Genomic DNA, 26,000 nt, shown 5'->3' on the forward strand with positions numbered 1-26,000 from the left:
GGGGAACACAAACTTTGGTATGAGAGAGACCTATTTCTGGTTGATTCAGAAGGGGGAAGTATCTCTATTAGTAGAAAAGCCAGAAGATCTGGCTTCAGATCAGAGTTATGCAAATACTTGGAAAGAAAGACATGAGTAAGAAAATTACTATTATTACTAGATATTTTGCCATTATCCATCATTAATAACAATGGCAAATTATTATGCTTGCTTTTTCTATGAATATGTCATAAATTAATTCTCATAAGCACTTATAACATGGAAACGTTATTCAGCTCCCTAAGGGAATCATGTCTAACCTAGAGGTTAGACAGTCCCATAGGGGAATCATGAATCGGGTCAGGTTGTTTACAAACTCCACAAGACTGTATAAAAAATTTGGTTACTGTGCATATATTTCAGATTATTACAGGCCTGTTTAACCAGAAGAACAGTTACCTCTGCCACAGTTAGAAAATCTAAAACAAGAGAAAATGATCATTCTTCCCACAGTCACAGAGTGAGTCAGTGTATAAACATCAGATAAAGTAACCTGGGACTTCTGAATCCAAGGCTTCATCTGACTAGATCATTCTCTTTAAGAGATCACATATCCAAAGAGGAAGTCCCCAAGAAAAATAAAACCTCGCCTGTTTATGGAAGGAGAAATCATAGGCTAAGAGAGGAATATCAATCAGGCCATTATACTGGTTTGCAAAGGCAATTTGCAAAGCAGGGTGGATCAAAAAGAATCACTTCATTCAGCAAACACAAAGGACCCCAGAGGCAGTGCTGCAGTCCCCAAGCCTAAATGTCTTCTCTTCTACGGTCAGTTACCTTAAAGCATATATTCTGTTCTAGAAAGAAATTCTTGAGTAGTTCCTTTCAGTTAGGTAGAATGTGAGCCAAGTAAACAATGTTCCAGAAAAAGGTGTAACTAGCCATTTTTTAGCTAAACAAAGGCTATCCCTCACCATTTCCAACTCGTTTTCATTCAACAATCTTTCTGAACTCTCTTCAGAGTGTACATACATGTGTGTAGGAGGTGGGGACGACTATTAGGTTATCAGAGAAATACAGCATCAAACTTCCTTTACCTCAAACTTCATTAGATTTTTTTTTTTTGAAGGAGGGGGAAGATCAGCCCTGAGCTAACATCTATGCCAATCCTCCTCTTTTTTGCTGAGGAAGACCGGCTCTGACCTAACATTTATTGCCAATCCTCTTCCGTTTTTTCCCTTTTTCTCCCCAAAGCCCCAGTAGATAGTTGTATGTCACAGTTGCACATCCTTCTAGTTGCTGTATGTGGGACGCCGCCTCAGCATGGCCGGACAAGTGGTGCATCGGTGCGCGCCCGGGATCTGAACCCGGGCCACCAGTAGCGGAGTGCGTGCACTTAACTGCTAAGCCACAGGGCTGGCTCCCTATTAGATATTTTTTTTTTAAATATTGGGTGGCACAATCAGTAGCACCTTCTACAAAGGGCTGTAAGAGAGGAGGAGGTAGTGAAACTCATTTTAGTTCATTTCATCAGCATTATTAGCAGCCCTCATGAAAGGGAATCAGCAGCTAAAATAGCATTTGAATTACCCACAGCATGGTACATTCCCAGTATGCCAGTCTTGGCCTCCAGTGCACAAATCACTGAGCTGGATAGCTAAAGACATTAAAGCCTCTCCTAAGAGGCATTCTGGCCACCATGTTGACCTTCCCAGCATCATCCTTTCTTCCTCATGATGGTCATCATCTGTTTACCGCTGATTATGGCACCAAATCCCATTCTCGACTAATATCTTTTTACTAGCAATTCTCTGTACCTGCAGAACCACTAAATATCAAGACTGAAAAGGACCCTGAAGGTCACGTCTCCCTACTCCCATTTTATTCTTGGCAGAATGTTTTCTGTCTCTATCTTCAGTTCCCTTCCTACATCTTGTTCCCACCCTCCTCAAAGCTTCCCCTTCCTCAGTGTCTACTCCTGGCAGTTTTTCCTATTACTGTCTCTATATGTCCTCACTGCCTCTATAAATATCACTGTCCCGATTTCAATATAGGTTCTGGTTCTCCCAACTGAGATCCTGAGTTTCAGTCCTCAGTCGTTACTAGTCACCTCAATTACATTCAGGAAGTCTTCTCCAGTTAAGTCAACCTGATAGAGCCTGCGCCGCAGCCATAGATCCAGTCTTCCCGATTGCATGTCTGTACTTCCAAACAGTCCCCTAATCACAGAATCATGGCATTTTAGACCTAAAAGGAAATTCAGAAATACTCTGGTCCAATGTTTTTCAATCTCTTTTACTACATTTTACTTGATACATTTTAAGATATATGAAATCCATTTTATATCTTAATCTCATACACACATAACTGAAACAAGTTTCATGAAACAATACTTACCTTTACTATGTGAACATGCTGAAAATTTCTATACTATTCCTTTTTTTTTTTTTTAATTTCATCAGGTGCTATCCACTAAATGGATTTCACGACCCAATAATAGGATGGAACCCATAGTTTGGGAAACATTAACCTAGTCCAAACTTCCCACTGACTGATGAAGAAACTGTAGCTCAGTGGAGAGGTAAGTTTTCCAGCCACAAGAAGTTTGTCCACAAAATTAAACTCAGGTCTGTGTGGTAAATCCAAGATTAGCGTTCTTTCCACTAAAGACCTTTTCTGCCCAGTCTCCCCACTCAGTCATGCCCCGTGCCCTAACACAGCCCTACAGTACCATGTCGGTCACTGATCCCACTCCCTTCTCCTAGTCAGCCCCTCAAAGTCGACTCCTTGGTCAGAGTCCCCTCGCAGCCTCTGCTTCCTGTTACCTCAAGTCAGAGTCCCCTCATAGTCACTACCCACTGATCGGTCTCCGCCGAGTCACTGACCCTGGGTCACAGTCCCTTCGCAGTCGCTGCCTCGTACTTCCTCTGTCAGAGTCCTCTCGCAGCCTCTGCCTCGTGCTCGCCGAGGTCAGAGTCCCTTCGCATTCAGTGCTCTTGGGCCACAGTCCCCTCGCTGTCACTGCCCCTGGGTCACAGTAGCCTCGCAGCCCCTGCCTCACACTGCCCTCACTGTCACTGACCCTCTCTTCCTTCAGTCACTCTCCTCGCGGTCCCAGCGCCACAGTTTCTCGTCTCAAACAGAACCGCAAAGATATGCACAACCCGGGTCCTCACCTGCAGCCTAAGCTCCCCGGGCCCCCGTCCCGTCGGACCTCCGCCGGGCGCCGCGTCACGGACAAGGGAAGTCGAGGAGGTTGCGGGGAGACGCCCGGGAAAGGCAGCTGACGGAAGAGCGGGCCGGAAGTCCCGCCCACTGCCCGCCCTCTTGTCAATCCGACCACAACTTTCCCCTGAAAACTACTGCTTCTGACACAGTAGTTCCGCCTCCACGGAGTCCCCGGGGAAGGAGTGACTGAGCAGAAAACTCCAGACAGGAAAGGAAATGGCTAAGGGTCAGTCTCCACGCGGAACTGGCGTAGGCAGTGAAGACGCCTCCTGGTGTGAGATCTGGGTGTGCACTGTCACGCGTGCTCACTGGCAGTCTGTCAAGAAGCATTAATCTGGCGGCTCTGGGCTGGGTCCCGCTCTGGCGGACCTGGCCGCCCGGGTCCTTCCCGCCCCAGCCCCAGCCCCTGCCCCTGCCCCTGCCCCTGCCGCTGGGCAGCCACAGGGCAGGTGGCCGTGACGCCTTCCGCCAAACACCCAGCCTGCGACCGCTTCACCGCGGCGCCAACTTTTCCCTATTTGGTGACGTAAAGAGAATTCACGTCCGCCAACCCAGCCCTATGAAACCCGGTAGTGGGCCCCAAAGCCTCGTTCTTCATGTTATTTCCCACCCAGGGTGGCCCACCAAAAAAAGGATGCGTAGGAATCAAGTGAGGCTAGTTGAGCAGGAGCGGATTCAAGGGAGGCCACTGGTAGGAAATCACATGGCGGGGTGTCTGGTGAAGAGAAACGTTTCCTTTGCTAGATTGAGCCTTTGGAAGGGTCTCTTTTGATTGTATAGGTGTAAGGCAAGTAGATACCCAATGTTATGGAAGGAGTATGTAAAAGAACTTTTTAGTGTATTTACTTATTTATTCATTATTATTTTTGTTGACATAGTTGAGTTGAAAGTGACTGCGAAGAAACAGGGTGGGTAAACCTCTGCGTCTGCTGAGGAGCCTCCAGGGAGAAAAATGATTTAAATTGTGACCTTTTCCCTTTTGAGTTTCAAATACTAGTTATTTTAACATGGCCAATAGACTAAGATGCTCCAAATAAGGGCAGCTAGCTTGAGAAGACACCAAGGACCCTAAGGGAAACATCAATACAAAAATAGTGGGAGTTGGGACAGTAACCAACATAGTATCAGAGAGTCTTAAGGAAGGGCTAGTTTCAGACACAGCTTGAAAACTCTCAGACCCTGACACTGGACAAACCCTGGAGAAACAGATGCATGTTTAAGCTAATAAGCTGTATAAGGTGTAGGGTAGCAAGAGCGGAGCAAAAACACTGGCTGAGAGATAAAGGCAACAATTCAAAATGTAGGGAAAAAACTTTATGCACAAATAAATTCATCTCAGTGTTATTTGTAATAGTGAAAAATTAGAAAAAAATCAGTCCCTTAATAAGGACATGGCAAAAAGAACCAACGGTATAACCTAATGGAATAAATGCAACTATTCAATTCTGCTTGTGAAAATCATAATGCAAATAAAATGATAAAAACTGCACGTGACATTATGAGAAGTGAAAAATCAGGTTATAATATTGTATATATGATATTTTCACAAGTCTGCAAATAAAAAAACACTGGTAGAAAACATACCAAAATATTTACAGTTGGTTATATTTGAACAGTTGAATTATGGATTTTCCCCTACTTTTTTCTCTACTTTCCAAATGTAATAAGAACATATTATAACAAAATCAAAACATTAAAATATAAGGCCTAAAACTCAACAGACTCAGTTGCCAAACTGCCAACTTATCTTTATTTTGTCAAGTTAACAATATAAAAAAGTTCATATTTCTTCATGGTCATTTCTTTTCCCAGCTTTCAAAGATTCAATAGTAGAAACAGCCGAATGCCACTACAACACAGAATAAACTGTCCTAAAACACAAACAAAACAGAACACACACTCACAAATCCAGAACATTAGTACTAATGAAAGACTAAGGGCAGCACAGACCTGAAATTAATACCATCTCAGATCTTTGCCAATTTTCAATCATGAAGACTTCTTCCTTCTTCAAGAAACAAACGGTTTCCAGAGTATAGCTGTAAAGTTGCCTGCCCCAGGGTAACTATAAAATTGCTTGCTAAAACGGTAGGATGGATAAAGAATTAGATTTTCTGAAAGTAGAAGTAAAATGCAAACTCATGAATTTTATGTAATGCATATTCATAAAATAAGTATTCCCATTTTCCATGATTTATCAAACAAATAATAATATTTATCAAAGAAATAATACCAAAGAATAATAAGTATGAAATGCTTTCAGTTTCCTGGAGTAAATGCATTACCCAACTCAAGGAACTATATTATAGTATCACAGATAATAAAAATAACAGCACCTTGTCATAAATTCTAGATAGGGGCAGACGGTCTCTGGGTATTTGTTCTTAATTGATAAAATTCATTTGTCCATTTTTTAGAATCAGCTCCAAGTGCTTTCCAGATCCCAGTTAAACTTGTTAAAACACTTTTTAGGTATTTATTACAGGAGTTCCACCTGCTTCAGCAACTCCTGACCCACCAACTTCACGTCCAGCTTGGCACTGATGGGAGAAAATCTGAACTCAAGTACCTGATTATTAACCAAACGCAAAATTCTTTGGTTGGCCCAGTTCCCTGGCTCCTTGGGTGGGATAACTGGGATCCGTGTTCTACAATAGTGCTATCTATGGTAAAGGACCTGTTTTTTGTTTTTGTTTGAATTTCCAACCCCACATGGACTGATACTTTTGTAAAATACAATAAAAATTAGTGACTAGGAAAATGAAATAAAAAAACATACAAATACATCCTAAACTTTTTATTATTAGATTCAATGGACATAAAATTACTTTGTCAAATTCCTATAAGAGTTTCTAAACCCTTACACTCAATTCATGTATTTATCTCATCAAAGACCTATAACAGTTCATGGACTGGCACTGGTCTGTGGACTCTGCTTTGATTGGCACTGTTCTACAGTGCCACCCAGAGTTCCCCAGCAGGATTGAGGCGGGGTTATCCACAGCAATTATCAGCTCAGTAACATATGCTTTTTTCTCCCCTTTCTCATTTCCTCATCCTCCACTGGTGCTTCCTAGGATCTTCTCCCAAATAAACAAAGTGCTTTAAGCTCTGACGATGAAACCTAAATCAACACTCCACAAAGAGCAGACTAAGTCAGCAACCTAGACAAGGCTCTCAAAAATGATTTTTTTGTGTGTGAGGTAGATCAGCCCTGAGCTAACATCTGCCAATCCTCCTCTTTTTTTTTTTTGCTGAGGAAGACTGGCCCTGGGCTAACATCCATGCCCATCTCCCTCCACTTTATATGGGACGCCGCCACAGCCTGGCTTGCCAAACAGTGCATCGGTGCGTGCCCAGGATCCGAACCGGCGAATCCTGGGCCACCGCAGCAGAGTGCGCGCACTTAACCACTTGCGCCACCGGGCCGGCCCCTCAAAAATAATTTTTAAGCACCGCCCCCACCAATCCTGTTTATTAATCTTTATTAAGTAATAATTCATAACTAAAGTTTTAAATTACATATTTGTTAATTTGAGTATTGTCTGGCCCCCAGTGGTTTATAAGCTCTCTACAGGAAGAAACCATGCCTGTCTTATTCATCATTTTATTCCTAGCACCTCCAGGACAGAGGCTGGCACGTAATAGGAGCTCAGAGTTATCTGTTGAATGAACGAATTGTATTGTATAAGGACTCAGGGAAATACACATTTTTAATATTAAAAAGCAGGAAAAAACATCACCTTAGCTTGGCCCTTCCCCCAGAGAGCTGATAAATGAAGATTTACATAGTAGTACGTCCCACTGTTCAGCCCTTGATCCCTAAGGTAGTTGAGCATAAAAAGAAACTTTGGTAAGAGCACAGAATTTCAGAGCTAAAAGATCATCTACACAAGCAGCTTCCAAACCTGGCAGTAAGCATAATCATGTGGGGAATTTTTTTAAAAACTCAGATTCACTGATCCAACCCCTGGCTTATTTGATCAGAATCTACTTGAATAGAGCCCCAGCATCTGTATTTTAAACAAGTTTCTCAAATTATTCTTAGGCAGCCACAGCCAGTCTCTCGGAAAACTCTAGTACAGCTTCCTAATGTTACTGATGGAATCAGAGAAAAGTCCAATGACTTGCCTAAAGTCATTCAATTAGAAAGTTACAGAGCTGGAAATGGAACATCTCTCTTAATTCACTCAATCCAGTTTCTGTTCTACTCTACTATACTTGAATTCAGACTCTACTAATTGGCAACCTGGGAGCATTTGGACAGAGGATGGGATCATTTCTGGAAGCAAGTATAAAATAACAACATATGATTAAAATATAAAAAACGTTCATGTCAACAACTTACCAATGTTTAAATGAAATCTCTTTTTAAAAATTCTTCTTTATTTTTGCTTAGCTTTGAGAAATAACTTTAGGATAAAGTGATTAATTTTATTACTGAAAGAAAAATCACCTTTGCTCATGGAATCCCTGCCACCCAAATTTCTTTGCAGCTTAGCAAAGTGCTATTTATCTTTTATCACTAAACAATATGCTATTCCCAAATTCAAACTTGTGAAGACTTACATCCTCTGTACGCATACAAGTCTCCTTGCTTATAAGCAGCACACTAGATTTCTGCTTTAGTAACACAAAAAGGAACAGGAAAATCATCTTATCCAGAAGGAGTCTAAGACAAATGTCTCAAACTAAGGTGTCCTTGCATCTTAATAAATGTTACGTAATTTGATGTAGAATGTCTACAAGTCCTTGGAAGGGAAAAAGAGGTTTCCAAATAGACTTACATTCATGAAAACATCATGAGTGTAGTTGTCAGTGTCAGCATCCCAGAAACAGCGAGCAGCCATGCTAAAAAGTCCAAGAATGAAGAATTATCAACAATATAACAAGGATCTGAACGACATATGTCTTCCATAAGCAAAAGTTTTCCCTGATATATTCTTATAGATCAGTACTTCCAAACCTTTTCACAGGCTGGCACACAGAAAACCATATTTGTACAGCAGAGTATACTGGGTAAACTAGAAGGGACTGGAGTCATAGGTAAGGCTGCTTGCAGCTGGAGGTGATCAGCCCTGGGGTCTACAGCCTCAGACTCTGACTGGCTACCTGATGGCTGAAGAGGTCAATACCTTGAAGTCTTTGGTACTCTGGGTGCGAAGCTCTGTAATTAATTACTTCAGCTAAGATATTTGTGTGTGACTTTTAGAGGAAATAATACTTAAGACTTATGACTAAAATGGGCTCAACTGCTGCACAATAATATGACAAGATAAGTCTGTAAAGGACTCAACAGATTATTTAGTCCAACTTGATCATTTTATAGAGTCTTAAAAAGAAAAGGGCAAACTCTGAACTAGAATTCAATCTTGTAACTAATTCTAAATCCAGTATTATCTCTACAGGATGCTATGCTACCTCTAAATTCTCAAATTGGCCATTCTCCTCTCCTCAGTTCTTGGGTAAGAAAAAATGTCAGTCAAATAAAAGCCAGTTAAAAAATGGAAACAGAGCCAGCCCTGATAGCCTAGTGATTAAAGTTCAGCACATCTGCTTCAGCAGCCCCAGTTCGGTTCCCGCTAGCAGAACCACACCACTCATCAGTAGCCGTGCTGTGGTGGTGGCGTACATAGAAGAACCAGAAGGACTTACAAATAGAATATACCAGTATGTCCCAGGGATTTTGGGAGGAAAAAAAGAAACAAAAAGGAGAGGAAGATTGGCAACAGATGTTAGCTCAAGGCTAATCTTTCCCAGCAAAAAAAAAAGGAAATAAATGCCTAGTACTACTGGATTCGTAAATGAAATTATGGTATTTCTTGGCAATGAAATTCTATGCAGACATTAAAGATATTTTTTACATTAAAAACTTCAAAAACATGAAAAGATGTTCACAATATAATGTTAAGTAAAAAAAGTAATTACAAATGTTTTACATTTTTTATTAAATGTATGTATATGATTCATCATTAACATTTATTGAGCACTTACTTTGTGCCAGCTATACATGTATTAACTCACTTAATCCTGTGAGGTAGGTACTATTATTATACCCATTTAATAAAAATGGAAACAGAGAGTCAGAGAAATTAAGTAAATTTGTCCAAGGTCACTCAAAGAGTAAGTGACAAAGCTTGGCTCTGAACCTAGGCGGTTCAGCTTCAAGTCTGTAGAGAAAGATATACATATACCATATTATAGTGGTTCATTTTTGAAAGTTTTTTTTGGGGGGTAGGGGGGAGGAAGATTAGCCCTGAGCTAACATCTGCTGCCCATCCTCCTCTTTTTCCTGAGGATAATTGGCCCAAGGCTAACATCCGTGCCTATCCTCCTCTACTCTATATGTGGGACGCCTGCCACAGAATGGCTTGATAAGTGGTGCACAGGTCCACACCTGGGATCCGAACCTGCAAATCCCAGCCGCTGAAGCGGAGCACATGAACTTAACCACTACGCCACCAGGCCAGCCCCAAAAGCTTTTTTTTTTAAGTTTTACATAGAAGAGTTCCCTCCAGCCTAATATTTCACATATTTTTTTTTTTTTTTTTAGTGAGGAAGATTAGCCCTCAGCTAACATCTGTTGCCAGTCCTCTTTTTGCTGACAAAGATTGGCCCTGGACTAACATCGTGCCCATCTTCCTCTGCTTTATATACGGGACGCCTGCCACAGCATGGCTTGATAAGCGGTACGTGGGGCGGCTCCCAGGATCCGAACCCGCTAACCCCGGGCCGCTAAAGCAGAGCACGCAAACTTAACCACTATGCCACCGGGCCAGCCCCTCACACATTCTCTTTTTTTTTTTTTTCTCTTGTGAGGAAGATCAGCCCTGAGCTAACATCCATGCTAATCCTCCTCTTTTTGCTGAGGAAGACTGGCTCTGAGCTAACATCTATTGCCAATCCTCCTCCTTTTATTTCCCCAAAGCCCCAGTAGATAGTTGTATGTCATAGTTGCACAGCCTTCTAGTTGCTGTATGTGGGACACAGCCTCAGCATGGCTGGAGAGGCAGTGCGTTGGTGCGCGCCTGGGATCCGAACCCGGGCCACCAGCAGCGGAGTGCGTGCACTTAACCGCTAAGCCACAGGGGCCGGCCCCCCCTCACACATTCTTAAATCAAAAAAGTTCCACCTATTTCCAAACTGCAACAGTAACAATATGAAATAAAGTTAATCTACTTAATTGATCAATCAACAAGCATTTATTTAGCAACTACCATTTGTCCAGAAAGAGTAAAATCTGGCTCTATCCTCAAATAATTCCCAATTTAATTAAGTGAAAAAATTAACATACATCAAAAGAATAAGAGAATGTATAGTTGGTGCTAATGTATAGGTTATTAGGATTAAAAGGGATTGTAATGTCTATCTAGTTCAAGCCTCCAAGTGGCACAATAATTGAATTAAATCTGTAGAAGAGCTACAGAAGTTTAGAGAATTTAGAGAGGAGAAAAAGCCAAAGAAGACTTCATGAAGGAAGCGGTACTTTTTTTTTTTTTTTTAATTTATTTTTTTCCCCCAAAGCCCCAGTAGATAGTTGTCTGTCATAGTTGCACATCCTTCTAGTTGCTGTATGTGGGACGCGGCCTCAGCATGGCCGGAGAAGCGGTGCGTCGGTGCACGCCCGGGATCCGAACCCGGGCCGCCAGCAGCAGAGCGCGCGCACTTAACCGCTAAGCCACGGGGCCGGCCCAGGAAGCGGTACTTAAGCTGAGTAGAACCAGGTGAAAGCATGAATATAAAATTTATTTAACAAATATTTGTTGAGTATCTATTATACATAAGCAAAACACTAGGTGCAAATGATACAAAGATGCATAAAACACAATCCTTGCCTTCAAATTGTGGTCTCTTTACACCATTTCCCAACAAAAGGAACTAGAGGTCCTTGAAGAAATGGCCAATTCCAAGTTTAGGGCAGGAAATACATAAGATAAACCTGGGACATCTGGGTCATATCAAAACCCTGGGCTACATCAAAAAGATTAATATATATATAAAGTTGTGTCAAAAGGACTTAGAAGAAATATGATGGAACAGTTTGCAGCAGGCCAGTGCTCCCACCAAGATCAATTAGAAAAACTGGATAAAATGAATCAGATAGCTGCTGAAGCAAATGGGAGTAGGGGGGCCAAAATTCCCGAGAGAGATGAACGCAGGGAGGTAAGGTGATATTCTGCAGCAGAGTTCTCCTTGGGGCATTTGCCAACTCTGGGCACAGGGCTAGTGGCTGAGAATCCGGGCTTTGCCCGGGTCGAGAACTAATTACTGAGGGAAAAAGAAACCAGCAGGACTGCTGGCAGTCTTGCAGGGCTAGGGAGATAAAATTGGAGACTTGAGGGACCAAGATCCCTGAAAAACAGGAGAGAGTAGAACTGAGCCTGTCACATGGTAGGTTTCCCCTCAAGACGTGTGCTGAGTTCTGAAACTGTGTAAGCAGGAACCTAAAAAACTAATTGTGGTAGGCAAAATAATAGACCCCCACCACATATGTCTGTGTCCTAAACCCCAGAACCTGTGAATATATTACATGGCAAAAAAGGTTTTACAGATCTATGATTAAGTTAGGGATCCTGAGATGGGGAGAGTAGCCTGGATTACTCGGGTGGGCTCACTGTAATCACAAACTCAATGTAAAAGAAAAAGGGAGCTGGGAGGGTCAGAGTCAGAGAGAGATTTGAAGATGCTATGCTGCTGTCTTTAAAGATGGAGGAAGGGTGTATGACCTAAGGAATGCAGGCAGCCTCTAGAAGCTGGAACAGGCAGGGGAATGGATTCGCCCCTAGAGCCTCCAGAAGAATACAGCCCTGCCAACACCTTGATTTTAGCTCAATGAAACCCATTTTGGATTTATGATCTCCAGAAATGTAGAATAATATATTTGTGCTGTTTTAAGCCATTGGGTTTGTGATTTACTACAGCAGTAATAGGAAAATAATACATTAAGGAAAAAGCCTCTGAAATGAAGAGTAATTTTATGCTGAGAAGACAAGAACTGAAAGTCAGGACCTGCTGGGGGTGGGGTTCCAGTGAATTCTCCAGATTCTGGTTGAAAGATCTGGAGCGCTACATTCAAGAAAGAAGGGTGAACTGAAGATAGAGAGAACCTTATCAAAACTGCAGCCCACCCTTAAGTCAGCTCAGTACCTGACTGGATTAAGGTAAGCAGCCCATACTCTACTGAATAGCAAAGGAAAGGGTAAACTCTCTTTGGAAGAAAATAATATTATCTGGAGGTTCTACAATTTTTTAACACAATGTCCAGGATTCAAACTAGGTATGCCAAGAGATAGAGCCATATGAAAGATTATCAAGAAAAAAAAATAATCAATGGAAACAGACTCACACATGATCCAGATACTAGAGTAAGCAGACAACGACTTTAAAATAACTGCTATGACCAAAATGTAAAAAGGGAGGAGAGAGGGAGCATGGAGAACAGAGATAAAAAATAAAGCATTTCACTAGAGAATTGGAATCTATAAAAAAGAATTAAATGGAAATTCTAGGCCTGAAAAATATAATAACTGAAATTAAGAATTCAGTCGGTGGGTTTAGCAGCAGATTAGACACAACAGAGAAGAAGATTAGTCAAATGAAAGGTCAAAAGAAAAATATCCAAACTTAAGCACAGAGAGAAAAGACAAAAATTCAGAAAAGAGCATACGAAACATGTGGAATACAGTAAAAAGATCTAAATACATGTAATTGGAGTCCAAAAAGGAGAGCAGAGAGCAAATGGAGGGCAAGCAATATTTAAAAAGGGTAATGGGGGGCTGGCCCGGTGGTGCAAGCCATTAAGTGCACACCCTCTGCTGCAGGGGCCCGGGGTTCGCCGGTTCGGATCCCGGGCGCACACCGACGCACTGCTTGGCAAGCCATGCTGTGGCGGCGTCCCATATAAAGTGGAAGAAGATGGGCACGGATGTTAACCCAGGGCCAGTCTTCCTCAGCAAAAAAAGAGGAGGATTGGCAGATGTTAGCTCAGGGCTGATTTTCCTCACAAAAGAAAAGTACATAAATAAATAAATAAAAAGGTAACGGAGGGGCTGGCCCCGTGGCATAGTGGTCAAGTTCACACACTCTGCTTCGGCGGCCTGCGGTTTGCGGGTTCGGATCCCAGGTGTGGACCTATGCACCGTTCATCGAGCCATGCTGTGGCAGCGTCCCACATATAAAATAGAGGAAGACTGGCACAGATGTTAGCTCACTGACAATCTTCCTCAAGCAAAAAGAGGAGGATTGGTGACCGAAGTTAGCCCAGGGCCAATCTTCCTCACCAAAAAAAGAAAAAAAATTAATAAGGTAATGGCCACATCTAGCACCCAGATCTCAGTTTCTAGTGCCATTCTCCAATAAAAAGAAACAGGGCTCCTTGGAAAAATGGCTGATTCTAGGGCTGGGGCAGGGAATAAATAAGATGGAACATCTTATAGTACCAGTAAGTAAGGAAGCGCTCAGAAAACCCCACAATAGTATATATGTCAAAGGGACACAAGAGTCAACAGAAAGAACTCTCAATGGCCAAAGCTGGAACAATCTGAGCAATAAATAATGTAGTACTGGATTATAATCCAAAGTATAAAAATCCATGAATCCATATTGAAATAAATGAATGACTGAATGAATAAATAAATGAGAGAGAAGAGACTAATCTCCTGTGCTGAAAAATTCCAAATAATTTATGTAGATACTCTGCCCTCAAGGAGGTGGAGCATAACTCCCTGCTCCTGAAGTGCAGGCTGCCATAGTGATTTCTTTCTAAAGACTACCTTATGGAAAGGGGGAGAAAGAGAAACTTTACCATGGGAAACTTGACAAACACTACCTCAGGCAAGTGATCAAGGTCAACATCAATAGTAACATGTTATATTGATAATATGCCCCCTGATATGATATGATGAGAACAGCACTTTACCTCTGTGATCTTACTCCCAAAAACCTATAACTCCAGACTAATCATGAGCAGAGAAATCCCAATTCAGGGACATTCTACAATATACCTAACCAGTACGTCTCAAAACTGTCAAGGTCATCAAAACCAAGGGAAGTCTGAGAAGCTGTTGTAGCCAAGAGGAGCCTAAAGAAGCGTGTAATGTGGTATCCTCGATAGGATCCTAGAACAGAAAAAGGACATTAGGTAAAAACTAAAGAAATCTGAAAAAAGTGTGAACTTTAGTTAATAATAATGCATCAGTATTGGTTCATTAATTGTGACAAATGTACCATACTAATATAAGATGTTAATATTAGAGGACACTGGATATGGAGCATATGGGAATTCTCTAAACCATCTCTGCAACTTCTGTAATCTGAAACTAATCTAAAATAAAAATTTTATTTAAAAAAAGAAAAAAGATAATGGCTAAGAATTTTCCCAAGCTGACACAAAACAGATTCAAGAGCCCACAGACTCAAGAGGCTCTGAGAACTCCAAGTAGAATAGATACAAAGAAAACCATAAAGGGCCGGCCAGGTGGCTTGGCGGTTGAGTGCGCGCGCTCCGCTGCTGGCGGCCCAGGTTCGGATCCCTGGCGTGCACCGAGGCACCGCTTGTCCGGCCATGTTGAGGCCGCGTCCCACATACAGCAACTAGAAGGCTGTGCAACTATGACATACAACTATCTACTGGGGCTTTGGGGGAAAAAATAAAATAAATTTAAAAAAAATTAAAAAAAAAAAGAACACCATATACATCAGAGTAAAAAGACGAGAAAAACATTTTCAAGTGGCTAGAAAAAAAAGACACAAAACCTCCAAAGGGGTGCTGGCCCAGTGGTGTAGTGGATAAGTTCACATGCTCCACTTCAGAGGCCCAAGGTTTGCAGGTTCAGATCCCAGGAGCGGACCTACACACCACTCATCAAGCTATGCTGTGGTGGCATCCCACATACAAAGTAGAGGAAGATAGGCACAGATGTTAGCTGAGGGCCAATCTTCCTCACCAAAAAAAAAAAAAAAAAACCCTCCAAAGGAACAATAGTAAAACTTATAGCTGACTTCTCAACAGAAACAATGTAAACCAAAAGACATCATCATCACATCTTTAAAGTACTGAAAATGGAAAATCACATACTCTTTCCTTCTATTCCTCTCCCTTAAGGAATGTAAATGCAGTACTGAGCCATCTTCAACCAGGCAGATGAGGACACACAGAGCAACAACTGAGAAGAGCCTATGTCCTTAACAGCAGTGAGGCACCACACCAGGCTTCTATCTGGTGTGTTTTGAGAAGAGAAACAAAGCTTGTTTCTTTTTAAAAAAAAAAGAGAAAAGAAAAGAATCAAGAGTTAACTTGAAGAAGCAACCAATGGCCAAAGATGGGATAATTTGAGCATCAATAAGGATAATAACTGCAATGGACTTAAACACATCACATATATTTAAAAGGGGTTCCTAGATAGGGGGAAAAAAAAAACTCTCTGGTAACTTTTGGAGGATGCTAAGGAACCAATTCATTATGCTGAAAATTGTTAAATTTATCCTTCCTTTCCTGAACAAACTGTACCTCATTGTAGTAAAACAGTTAAAAGAAAAAAAAGAAAGTCATTCTTAATAGAAGAATTCCAGCTAATAAAGAACCACGATAGAACTAGAAGATCACCATTTTGTACCCTCTGGATCTAGGGTCAGACTGCTAAAACCATTAACGGTAAAGCTGACAGGGAACTTTATAATAGATGGACCCATCCAACAACATCTTTTTTTTTTTTTTTTGTGAGGAAGATCAGCCCTGAGCTAACATCCATGCTAATCCTCCTCTTTTTGCTGAGGAAGACCGGCTCTGAGCTAACATCTATTGCCAATCCTCCTCCTTTTTTTCCCCAAAGCCCCAGTAGATAGTTGTATGTCATAGTTACACATCCTTCTAGTTGCTGTATGTGGGACATGGCCTCAGCATGGCTGGACAAGCGGTGCGTCGGTGCGCGCCCGGGATCTGAACCCGGGCCGCCAGTAGCGGAGCGCGAGCACTTAACCGCTAAACCACGGGGCAGCCCCAACAACATCTTAACTCCATGATCAAGCTTAACAACAAAAAAAGGGACAACCACATTTTGTGCCTCCTGATGAGATGCAATAGGAAGTATACTAAACATCTATGTAATATTCTTGCCAAAAACTCAAACCTGTGACTAAGACTAGATCTAACTACTTACTTACAAGAAAATATGGGAAATAAAAGACATTAAACAATACCATGGGGACACAATCAGAAAACTCCAGAATGTAGGAAACTCGATAGGACAAACAACCCAATTTCTTCAACAAATAAATGGCAAGGTAACAAAAAAAGAGAGAGAGAAAAAAAGAGGGAGTGAAAATGATAGATTAAAAGAAATTCAAGAGATGTATCAACCAAACGTGATGTGTGGACTTTGTCTGGATCCTGATTTGAACAAACTGTAAAAAAATATATATACATATATATATATATATACATACACACAAACACATACACATATATATACAGACACATATATATGAGACAGTTGGGTATATTTGAACACTAAGTAAATCTTTTATAATATTAAGGATTGACAATATTTAGATGTGATATCTTGCTACGTTAAAAAGAGTCTGTATAGGGCCGGCCCTGTGGCTTGGTGGTTAAGTGCGCGCGCTGCGATGCTGGCGGCCCGGGTTCGGATCCCGGGTGCACATCGAGGCACCACTTCTCCGTTCATCCTGAGGCCGAGTCCCACATACAGCAACTAGAAGGATGTGCAGCTACGACACACAACTATCCACTGGGGCTCTGGGGGGAAAAAATAAAATAAATAAAATCTTTAAAAAAAAAAAAAAAAGAGTCTGTATATGTCAGAGATATAAACTATTGTATCTACAGATGAAATGGTATGATCACTGGAATTTGCTTAAAAATAATCTGGTGGAGACAGGGAGAGAAGGTGGCAGTATAAATGAACATCAGTACGTGCTGGTAACATTTGAAGCTAAGTAATAGAAACATGGGAGTTCCTCAGTCCCTACACTTTTGCATATGTTTGAAATGTTAGATGATAAAAGTTTTAAAAGGGGGTGGGGGAGGCCTTGTATGCCATGCTTTAGAGTTTGGCCTGATCACATTTCACAAAGTCAATCATAACCAGTTTAAGGACTTTATACTTGACAGGATTTGAAATAAACTCTATAGAGTTCATGGAAAGAAAGTGAGGTATACTTCTGGGAGATTGGTCTGGTAAGCAAAGCGAATTGTAGAGGAGAGAAAGCAGAGTCAGGAAGCGCTGATAAGGGGCTGCTAAGTAAACCTGGCATCTAGATTACAGTGCGTGCAACGGGAGAGAGTAACAGTTAAATAAGATAAAAGAGGACTGCCAGGTTTTAAGCCTGAGTCAATGGAACCTTGGTAACACTGTGAGAGACAGAGAAATTAAAATGGCAGGCTGATTTAAGGAGAGGAAGGGAAAAGAAATTTCGAATTCTATGTGAACATGTTGAATCTGAGGTGACAGAATAAAGTATTTCTTAGTCTCTCTGTGGTGAGGAAATCTCCAGAAGCCTTTTGACCAAACGGTAGAGGGCACCACCGTGAAGAGGATGTGCTGGGATCAGAAGGCTGGGCTCTATTAGTGACCTTGACACCAGCCAGATCTATAATTTCAGGCAAATCATGCTGAACCTCATAAGTGTCATCATAAAATAACGGGACTGAACACTGGAAAACATCTGTAGTCCCTTCCAAATCTAACATTTTATAGTGAAAATTTTCAGTGATAATATCTACAAGGTATTTTCTTTTATTCATTCAACAAATTTTTTTTTTCCCCAAAGCCCCAGTAGATAGTTGTATGTCATAGTTGCACAGCCTTCTAGTTGCTGTATGTGGGACGTGGCCTCAGCATGGCCGGAGAAGCGGTGCGTCGGTGCACACCCAGGATCCGAACCCAGGCCACCAGTAGCGGAGCGCGTGCACTTAACCGCTAAGCCATGGGGCCGGCCCCATTCAACAAATATTTTAGTACTTTCTTACAAAATACTATACTAGGCACTGTTTACAAAGGAAAACAGGAGATTAACACTTGGGCATAGAAAAAGATAAGAAATACAAATTTTGAACTCACTAATACAGGAATGACAGTTTGAGGTCATGAGAATGAATGAGCTCATTGAAAAAGCATAGAGAAGAGCAGAAGAATAAGAACTGAGCCTGGTAGAAAGCTCACAGCTGGAGATGCAGGGGAGAAAGAGGGACCAGTGAAGGAAAGAGAATAATCAGAAAAACAGGAGAGAAACAACGTAGATAAGGGACATTAGGGCCAAAAACACCAGAGTGAATTTTAAGAAACAGAAGCCCAAGCCAATAACAAGAACTAAGAAAGTGCTATGAGATTTGCTAATTAGGAGGTCTTAGACAATTTTAAAGAATTAATTTAGGAGAATGGCAAGACCAAAAATCAGGCAACAAGGAATATGAAGGAAACATATACACATAATCCCACACTCTCTTTGGGAGCCTATGTACAGAAGCCCTAAAAGAGTTACTGGCCTACAGATACTATGAAAAGTGAGTTACCCCATGGAGCTTACCCAGACTGTACACTTCCCTGTTCAGTACCAGGACCTCTTCAGGTTACAGCTGCATTTTGTTAATACTGTCCTTTCCTCTCACTCTTGTAAAGACACAATCTTACCGAATTGTCAACAGGATGAATACCTAATAAGAAACATACAAGAATAAAAACAAGAAGGAAAAACCAACTACTCACAATACTCCTTCACCTCTTTGTTCTCCAATCACTACTTGCACCACCATTTTATATCGGTCAAATCCCATTTCTAGAAATAAAAAATAAGAAAGTTATTTATAAGCAAATATAAGGTAAAGTTACTTACTGAAGGCAAATTTGCCTAGAAATGGACATAAGCATTCAGTCTACAAGCACTTACTGAGTATGACGATAAGCTTGGGAGTCAGAGAGACTTGAGATCAAATCCTAACTGTAAGCTTCGTCAGTGTGTAACCTTAGACAAGTTATTTAACCTTTCAGTTTAAGTCTCCCTCATCTGTTACATGGGAATATCTTACCTACCTCCTGGCGAGGAAGTGTTATGAGGTTAGATGAGGTAAGCTTCCTCGTTTCTCTACGATTTCTCTTCCATAGTAATCTCTCAATTGATCTTAGTTTCTCTCCTTTCTCCCCTACTCTAAGTCAGGTACTGAGCTATGCCCTCAAGATACAGAGACAAATGAGACACCATTCTTGCCTTAAAGAACTCACAGTTGTTAGGAAGGCAAGCATGAAAAATAAAATGAAAATGCAATATACTAATAATTCAAAGAGTGGCATGTATAATATATATTAGGATCACAGAGCTAGGCAGCAGGGAATGGATGACCCAAAAAGACTTCTTGGAGAGTGTGATAAATGAGCTGAGTCTTGACAGAGGAGTGGGAATTTACCAGGTGGACAATGCCTCTCCATTCTATGGACAGAGAATAGCATATGCAAAGGCACAGGGCATGGGATCTTTAGGCAACTGTACTCTGTTCAGTAAGATAGAAAAGGAAAGACCCATAAGATTCTGGAGTATACTGGGGTGGCCCAGCACAATGCAGCAGGTTCCCTGGAAATTATACTGCTAAAACTGCAAAATCCTGCAAATTCTCACTGACACTAAATCTGGAAAGAATAAAACAGAATGGACATTTTTATCTTCTCCCTTTTTTGACCAGGGAATAGTGGAAAAAGTTTAAAAATAAAAAAAAGTGAAATGGCCAAAATTGAAACAGATTCAACTCTCTGATGAAAGTAAAAGCTCCAAGATTATATAGTAAATTAGGCAAACAATCTGAACACTACAGGTACCCTCCCATGTGGGACATGAACCCAGTTCAGGATACTTAACAAAATTTCAGAAGACAGAGCCCAAGTTGTTATTTAAAAATATTGCACACAGCTTGGCTGACCTTCCTCCTTTCTCTATCGATTTCTCTTCTTCCTTTTCTCATACCCATGCTTTAGAAACGTGGCTAGAAATATTAAACACCCAGCCCTTAAATTATAGTTCTAAGAGAAAAATAAAATACTCTCAGATACAGTGGGAGGAGAGTAAAAAAAAAAATCACCCCACATTACATTAGAGCAAAATGAAAAGAAGCTGAATAGCAAAATGAAAAGGTGCAATGGCAAAAACAAACAAAAGAATAACAAGAAAGAAATAACACTGTTTAAAAGACAAAAAACTCAACCTAGGAGATAATATAAATCAAGGATCAAAGAGAAATTCCTCACAGATGATTAACAACATAGAACAACACAAGCTCATAAACTCATTAAAATAATAAAATCAGATTATAAAACAACAGAAAGACGAAAAGGGAGGTTATAGCCCTAGGAAACAAACTGAATACCCACACAATATCAGTGTACAGCTAATAAATTAAAAATGGCAAGAGACAGGACAGACACATGAAAACTGAATTACTGGCTTAAGATAATCACAAGTAAATGTAAAGAAAAAGGAAGAAATTAAAGCAGAGAAAAGCTAAGTAGATATGGAAAACAAAGATGATTCCACATATCAATATTTGGTGTCCTGAAGAGAAGCTAACAAGTGGAACAGGAAATGTATTCAGAGATACAGGAATATTTCCCTGATACAGAAAAAATAAAATCTGCAGATTAAAAGATAGAAATGGATTTGGGGTGCTTTTTCTAATTTTATTTATTTTTCTACACTGTTTAAATTTTTTGGAATAAGCGTGTATTTTTTTTTTTACAATAATGTTAACAGTGAATTTTCATTAAAAAGTCTGAAAACAAAAATGCTAATATACTAACAGTTAATTTGGGTGGTAGAAATACATGGAATTGCTATTTTCTTCTTTTTACTTTTCTATATTTTTTCATTTCTAAAAATTAAAACAAATTTTGAAGAAGAAGAAAAGACACCAAAATATTAAACAGTAACTACCTTTGGGTAATAGGATTTTATATAATTTAAAAAAACTCTATGTGTATTGTCCAGGTTTATTACAATGAAAACATATTACTATTACAAAGACATTTCTTCCCTCCAAAAAATATCTTTATAAAAGCGTAGACAGAAAGAAAGGACTTTTCAGATTTAACATTATTAACATTATTTTTAACATTATTAACAAAAGAGAGACAGAAAGACAAAGAACAGGGAGGGAGAGCACATGATCTGCTCTGCAAGATGTAGAGTTTGGCAAAAGTGGAGGGTTGAGTAGGGCAAGGAGCTAAGGATTCAGCTGGAGAGACGGACTGAGGTCAGCCTGTGAGGGTACTGAATGGCAGGCTGAGGAGCTGATATCTTGGTAGGAAAAACAACCAAGAATTGTAGGGGAAAGGAGCCCCTGTACCTCCTGGTCTTTCCGCACACTCAGATTTCTCGGATGGTCGTTCCGCACAATGTTTTATTTTTAATCTTTACTCTTTCCCACCACGTGCAAAAACCTACAGGAGTATAAGTTACCAAATAATTGAGAAGACAGACATTGAAGAGAAATTTGTCTTTAACAGAATCCACCAGGGCCGGCCCGGTGGCATATTGGTTAAGTTGGCAGGCTCCGATTCGGTGGCCCAGGGTTCGCAGGTTCGGATCCCACTCGTGGACCTACGCACCACTTACCAAGCCATGCGTGGCAGGTGTCCCACATAAAATAGAGGAAGATGGGCACAGATGTTAGCCCAGGGCCAATCTTCCTCACCGAAAAGAGGAGGATTGGCAATGGACGTTAGCTCAGGGCTAGTCTTCCTCACCAAAAAAAAAATAGAATCCACCACTTATGTCCCTTGTTTAAAGATGAGGAAGGAGACAAACAGGAAAATTGAACTTTTAAGTCATTTCCAATTTATCAACACTATTACCTTTTAATTTATCTTTAATATTTTCTGATAAATGTTTTGTGAGCTGAGGAATTTCTTCTGGAGAGTATTCAGCATTTGCCAATTCCTCCTTGAGCACAGCATGGATACAGTCTTTAACCACAGAAGGTCTGAACCTAAATGAAACAGTTCCAAACATCTAATTGGTAACTCCAAAACCCCAACTTACCTTCACAGCTCAACTTCCCCCAGCTTTTTGTTATTAGAACCTTCTTTTTCATATTTTTTATTATAAAAGTAATAAAAGCAAATTAAGAAAACAAGTCATATTCCAAATTTATATCTCCAGACTGGACCTCTCCCCTGAACTACAGGCCACATATTCCATCTAGATGTCTAGTAGGCAACTCAAATTTAATACATCCAACACTGAGGTTTTTTTTTTTTTTTTTTTTTTGGTGAGGAAGATCCACCCCGAGCTAACATTTGCCAATCCTCCTCTTTTTGCTGAGGAAGACTGGCCCTGGACTAACATCCATGCCCATCTTCCTCCACTTTACATGGGACGCTGCCACAGCATGGCTTGCCAATCGGTGCGTCAGTGCGCACCCGGGATCTGAACCGGCAAACACTGGGCCACCGCAGCAGAGCGCACGCACTTAACTGGTTGCACCACTGGGCCGGCCCCCAACACTGAGCTTCTGATTGTCTCTTCTCCGCAAACTAGGTTCTCCTGCAGTCGTCCCCATCTCAGTCAATGGTAACTCCATTCTTCCAGTTGCTCAAGCTAAAAACCTTGGTGTCCGTCTTGTTGCCCTTCTCTCTCACAGCCCACATCCCGTTTATGAGCAAATCTTATCAGTTCTACCTTCAAAATAATCTAAAATTCAATTACTCTCACACCCCACTGCCACCACCTTGCTCAAAGCTACCATTACTTCTTGCCTGGATTACAATGGCCTCCTAACAAGGTTCTCTGTGTCTGCCTTTGCCCCTCAAATCCTGTTCTCAACACAGCAACTAGACTAGTCCTGTTGGTCCTGTTCGTGTCAGATCATGACACTCCTCTATTCAAAATACCCCAAATATTTCCCACCTTGCTCAGAGTAAAAGCAACATCCTAACTGTGACTTGCAAGGTTCCATATGGTCTAGCCTACCAAAATCCCCGACCTTGTTTACAACTACTTTCCCCCAGTTCTCTCCACTCAGGCCACACTGGCTTACCCCATGTTCTTTGACCACACCAGGCAGGCAAACCTCAGTGCTTCTGCACTTGCTGTTAACCTTTGCCTGAAGTTCAGTTCCTCCCTTTATATGCATAGCTAGCTTCCCTCACTTCTTTCAAGTCTTGATTCAAAAGTCACTTTCCCTAGCCACCCTCTCTAAAACTTCAAACCACCCTCCTACCACATCACTTTATATCTCCCTTCCTGGGACTTGATTACTCTCTGATACACTATATAGTTCACTTATGTCTTTATCTCCTTTGTTGTCCTTCTACCAGCTAGAATGGAAACTCCATGAGAGTAAGGATCTTTATCTGTTTTCTTCACTGTTATATCCCCATTTCCTAGAACAGTACCCAGCATATAGTTGACAATAAACATTTTTTGAAGGAATGGATTACTGAATAAATGAAGACACAGGAAAAAAAAGTCTCCCCTAATTTCATCACCCTAACAATACTATTAGCATTTTAGTTGTATTTATCATGTATTACAACACTAGGTTCCTTTTCTGGGCTATATATTCTATCAGTTGATTTGTCTATCATGCACCATGTTACCAGAATGTTTTAAGTTTTGAGCTTATAATGTGGTTTAATATTTGGTAGTATTAGTGGCCCCTTATTAATTTTTAACAGTATTTTCTTTGCTCTCTTGCCTGCTTATTCTCACAGATGAACTTTCAAATCATTGACAAATTTCCAAGATTTGATCCGTTCAAAATGTGGTCTTCCTATTAACAAACATACTATATCTGGCTCTTCCCTTAAGCTTTTTCCATTCTTAGCAAAATGTTAAAAGTTTTCTTCAAACAAATCACAAATAATCTCATAGGATTATTCCTACATAATATATAGGTATATATATTATAATATATAACAAATATATATATTTGTTAACCTTGTTCGGCACTGTTTTACAACAAACACAGATGAATGGCATTCTACCTATTTAGAACCATTTACCAAGACAACTGAATATTATCTTTTTTTATGTCCATTCTACCCATGGGAAAACTGCCGCATGTAATTTTTTATCACATTGTAACCAAAGTTTCTGGCTTCCAGTATTTGCCCAGCATTTGATTCAGCGATCTGGTATTAAACAACAGAGTAGGGGCTTGGGAAATCTTTTTTTTTACTTAATTTTTTTATCTTGTGAAGATGAAGTTAGTGATGGATCCTACAGCCCTAGCAGAATGTCTTCTGCACTAGACTGTGTGCCTTAACTCTGGGAAGGCATGGGGATGGCAGGCCAAGGGGCTCGGCATACTACTTGGGTAACACTTTGTATACATACAGGTCTCGCACCCTGCAGAAGAGTAAGCGTATTCTGGCACACGTACGCACACAGTAACCTTGGAAACAGCGCTGGAGGGCATTCCATGCAAGCCGCTTGTTTTCTGCCCTTCTCTCTACTCCACCCATCTCCTTTCCTCTGTGCCCTCGTCCTGGGTCTCCTAGAGCCAACCATGCCCACTGCGCTAGCCTAAGGCGCTCCCAGCGCTTGAACACTGCAACTGCAGGTGCGGTCCTCTGTTGCCCCCTGCAACTGGAACCCCAAGAACTGCACCTCTCCCTCCCGAGTCGCCCCTCCCTCTCCAGCCCAGTCCCTCCCTCCCTAGCCCCGCCCCGCCCCGCCCTCTTCTCGGCCCACCCCTCCGTCCCCAGCCCAGCTCCGCCCTCCCACAGCCCCGCCTCTCCCAGCACCGCCCCCCGTCCAGCACCGCCCCCCGCCTCCAGGCCCGCCCCGGTCGCCCACCCCGGCCCCGCCCTCCCGCCACAGCCCCGCCTCTCCCTCTGCAGGCCCGCCCCGCCCCCTCCGCTGGTCCCCCGCGCGCTCCTTCCCGATGCCCAGGCTTTGAGGCGAGCTCTGCCGGCCCGACCCAGCAGTCTCGCACGCCCCCGCCCCAAGCCGTCCGCTACCCGCCTTTGCTGGAAAATGGGCCGCAGAATATAGGTGTTCTCGGACTCGCCGGCGTTCTTCTCAGTCTCAGGCAAGCCGTCGCCCGCAGAGAAGGACACGCCCATAGAGAAGGAAGCACTGGTCGGCGCAGCCATGGCCAGGGCTTCTTGGCCCGGTGTATCTCGCGATGCAGGCCTGCCGGTTGCGGCACGGAGATGGGAGACCGTTGCCAGGACAACGGCCCTGACGCGACGCAGCGGCGCGCTCTCCGCAGAGCGGGCCGCCCGTCTCCGCGAGCTGTCGCCGTCCTCCTCCGCGCCTGCGCACCGGCTGCTGGGCGGGAACTGGCGGAGCGAGAGCGACGGTAGCTTCCGCCAAAGCTGATGTATTTCCGTGTGATATTTAGAGTGCTGTAAGGCGCGTTAACTCCTAATAACGGCGCTACAATCTTAAGAAATTGACACGGAGCCTGAGGCCCGTAGAAGTCGAGGGATACGCGGCTAGTGAGCAGCAGGGCCCTGACTTTAATTATGTAAAGGGTCTTCAAACGTGGCCCGCAGGTCAAATCCAGCCACATCCTGCTGTGTACGACTTGTGAACGAGTTTTATATTTTTAAATGATTGAAAAAAATTAAAAGAATAATATTTCATGACACGTGAAAGTTACAGGAAATTAAAATTTCAGTATTCATAAATAAAGTTGTATTGTAACAACCATGCTGACTTACATATTGTCTATGGCTGCTTTTCTATATTAGCAGAATTGAGCAGTTGCAACAGAGACTGTATGGCCCTCAAAATGTAACATATTATCTGGCCCTTTATAGAAAAAGTTTGCAGTGCCCTGC

General features: G+C 41.7%; 2 protein-coding genes across 7 annotated transcripts in view; both read right to left on the reverse strand.

Moving 5' to 3' along the window:
* PCYT1A (phosphate cytidylyltransferase 1A, choline) overlaps positions 1 to 3,272 on the reverse strand; it is a 36,942-nt gene extending 33,670 nt beyond the window's left edge. For 2 of the 5 annotated variants that reach the window (XM_087439781.1, XM_087439782.1), the window contains exons 1-2: positions 3,156 to 3,263; positions 2,090 to 2,226 (exon numbers count right to left, since the gene is read on the reverse strand). The gene's annotated coding sequence lies outside the window, so the exon portion shown is untranslated. Of the gene's footprint in view, positions 1 to 2,089; positions 2,227 to 3,155 lie in introns of all 5 variants that reach the window. The other 3 variants (XM_087439784.1, XM_087439783.1, XM_004424524.3) reach the window with 3 other exon arrangements.
* Positions 3,273 to 4,930: 1,658 nt separating this feature from the next.
* Positions 4,931 to 25,449, reverse strand: DYNLT2B (dynein light chain Tctex-type 2B). Of its 2 annotated transcripts, XM_087439786.1 has the most exons (6): positions 25,177 to 25,449; positions 22,062 to 22,195; positions 18,933 to 19,002; positions 7,995 to 8,058; positions 6,951 to 7,029; positions 5,085 to 5,287 (listed from the first exon to the last, which is right to left on the reverse strand). In XM_087439786.1, exons 1-5 carry the CDS (start codon positions 25,305 to 25,307, stop codon positions 6,952 to 6,954), a joined length of 477 nt encoding a protein of 158 aa, XP_087295912.1. In that variant the 5' UTR covers positions 25,308 to 25,449; the 3' UTR covers positions 5,085 to 5,287; position 6,951. The 2 variants fall into 2 exon arrangements, with proteins under 2 accessions (XP_004424854.1, XP_087295912.1); XM_004424797.3 differs by lacking the exons at positions 5,085 to 5,287; positions 6,951 to 7,029 and adding an exon at positions 4,931 to 5,078 and having other exon boundaries at positions 25,177 to 25,408.
* Positions 25,450 to 26,000: the final 551 nt, after the last annotated feature.

The sequence above is a fragment of the Ceratotherium simum genome, chromosome 15, assembly GCF_057802395.1.
Source record: "Ceratotherium simum simum isolate JZ-2026a chromosome 15, ASM5780239v1, whole genome shotgun sequence".
In the NCBI taxonomy this organism is placed as follows: Eukaryota; Metazoa; Chordata; class Mammalia; order Perissodactyla; family Rhinocerotidae; genus Ceratotherium; species Ceratotherium simum.

Coding starts and splice junctions, on each gene's coding strand:
- DYNLT2B (XM_087439786.1), bottom strand. CDS start 25,307: ATGGCTGCGCCGACCAGTGCTTCCTTCTCTATGGGCGTGTCCTTCTCT. Junction 22,196..25,176: donor CGGCCCATTTTCCAGCAAAG/GCGGGTAGCGGA, acceptor TGTTTCATTTAG/GTTCAGACCTTCTGTGGTTA. Junction 19,003..22,061: donor TATTAAAGATAAATTAAAAG/GTAATAGTGTTG, acceptor TTTTATTTCTAG/AAATGGGATTTGACCGATAT.